Below are 1,991 nucleotides of genomic sequence, written 5' to 3'. Positions count from 1 at the left end.
CCCTTTGAGTATCGTCAATAATCACTCTTTGTTTCCAACTCAATTTCTTTTTTTTTTTTTGAGGTTCTAATATTTTATTCAAGTTTCACTTTCAGTTATGTTAATTATAGCATTTTAAAGGAGGATCTTATTCTACCCCAAATGGAAGACTCTAAAATCACCGGTTAAACTGCTAAAAAATAAACCGAGTGGCAAGAATATAACAGAAGTCCAATTTAGATTCTGAATGATGTCACCATGTGATTACAGTCACAGAGACTCTTCTCCGCTTGCAGCTAGAACTCTTAGAAGCTGTTTCATCTGGTGCACGGGCAAAAAAAACACAACATGAAAGGAGATAAAGTCCTGAATTACTGGCTTCATCCACCTCTATCTCAAATGGCACACACACACACACACACACTCACAAAACAAAACTCTCAGCTACCATGCATTGCAGACTATTTTTGGTGTAAAAGAGGTGATGGACTGGGGTGGAAACAGGTCACGAAAATCTGTCTAAAAAAGTCTCTTTCAGATGAGTTTGTACACACCATCAAACAACAAGCCTCTCCTTCATGGGGTAGGAAACTAAGGTTCACTTCTCAGGAAGTCACAATTTCATTCATTTACTTAATGACAGTTTGTAATTATCAACTTCCACTAGCAGCTGTTTCTAGATAAAAAAAAAACCCTGACATTTCTAGAGGCCACCAAGTTCCCCCCAAGTCCACAGCTGAAAGGATCTCGTTTGGAATTGGGTTTCTTCTGTACCTCTGAAAGAGTGACACCTTAAAGTGGAATCATTTAATATGGAAGTTCAACATGATGTTTAGCATTATTGCATTCCAGACAAACATTAAAAGGTACACTAAATTCTGAGGGTAGCTATGCTGTAAAATAGTCTAAAATGAAATGATTGTATAGCCTTTGATTATGCTTGCCTTCCAGTCATAGACCAAGCTTGTGGCCACCAGCAGTGACATTCTTGCCATCCAGCAGAGCTGACAGCATCACTCTGACACAGTCAGTCTGACAGCTAGCTTTACGGTCTGAATGTGTTCTAAACCTGTCAGGCTGGAGCTGTTCACTGTGGTGGAGAAATAGGCGTCAGGGTCCATCTGATACTTGGCTGCTATTGCGAAGTCAGTGTTACTAGCTCCTGCTGTCCAGGCCAGATTAACATTGGTCTCCAATTTCTTGTTCACCTTCTGATAAAAGGAGCCACTAGCCTCCATCCTGTCATTTACATTAGTGTAAAGCTGCAATTCATCAGTCTTGTAGCTAACCGGAGAGTTGCTCTGGGTCCCTCCAGACTTTGTGGTCTCAGAATTCATCTGGGAGCCAGCGAGCCAGTCGCTTTGATGTGGCACCTGAGCGACCTGGTCTGAAGGCCCCGCCATGTGGAAATCCACATCCAGGTTGATGCCTCCTGCTTACGCCCTGTCTTGATTTTAGCATCCTCCTCCCACCTTCCCACCCTGTGCTTGGTGAGAGGATGAATCAAAGGTCAGCTTCAGTACACATGCAAGCTGGTCTTCCACAAATATCTCCATGTCTAGAGTGTTGTCTGTGTTGTATTTCTCCAAAGACGTCAGACCGTGCTTGATGCATCTATACTGGGTTTCTAGGCTGATGCTGACTATAGTGGTTGGTCTCAGTTTTGGCTGAACCTAAGCTTGTACATTCAGTCCATTTTCAGGTTTTGTTTTCAAATCAGGTTTTATTAAGCCAAATTCCTAGCCCTTGGTGAAGACATCTCTCGCAGATTTGCCAAAATAAGCACACGTGGGAGGCACAGCCATCTCTGGTTCAGGGTCAGTGGCGTCAGGCTGGGTGGTGGCTGTCTCTGGGACTGCAGTGCCAACCCTAACTCGACTTCTGATCCTTAAGTCTTGCTCCTCACCCACCTGCACCATCATCGCCCACACACCTGGCCCTGGCATGACTCCAGGCTTCTCTTTGTGTTCTTTCCTTTCTCTGGATTGATCTCCCTATTAGTCTTTAATGAG

At 43.7% G+C, this 1,991-nt stretch overlaps 1 protein-coding gene across 1 annotated transcript; it reads right to left on the bottom strand.

Moving 5' to 3' along the window:
- Positions 1–992: 992 nt before the first annotated feature.
- LOC124521289 (voltage-dependent anion-selective channel protein 1-like) lies at positions 993–1,382 on the bottom strand. Its single transcript, XM_047092383.1, has one exon. It carries the CDS (start codon positions 1,380–1,382, stop codon positions 993–995), a length of 390 nt encoding a protein of 129 aa, XP_046948339.1.
- Positions 1,383–1,991: the final 609 nt, after the last annotated feature.

This window comes from Lynx rufus, unplaced genomic scaffold (assembly GCF_022079265.1).
Source record: "Lynx rufus isolate CCGP_SWC_20201006 ecotype Redwood Valley unplaced genomic scaffold, mLynRuf1.p SCAF_3, whole genome shotgun sequence".
In the NCBI taxonomy this organism is placed as follows: domain Eukaryota; kingdom Metazoa; phylum Chordata; class Mammalia; order Carnivora; family Felidae; genus Lynx; species Lynx rufus.
This window is presented reverse-complemented; position numbering and strand designations above follow the sequence as displayed.

Coding starts and splice junctions, on each gene's coding strand:
- LOC124521289 (XM_047092383.1), bottom strand. CDS start 1,382: ATGGCGGGGCCTTCAGACCAGGTCGCTCAGGTGCCACATCAAAGCGAC.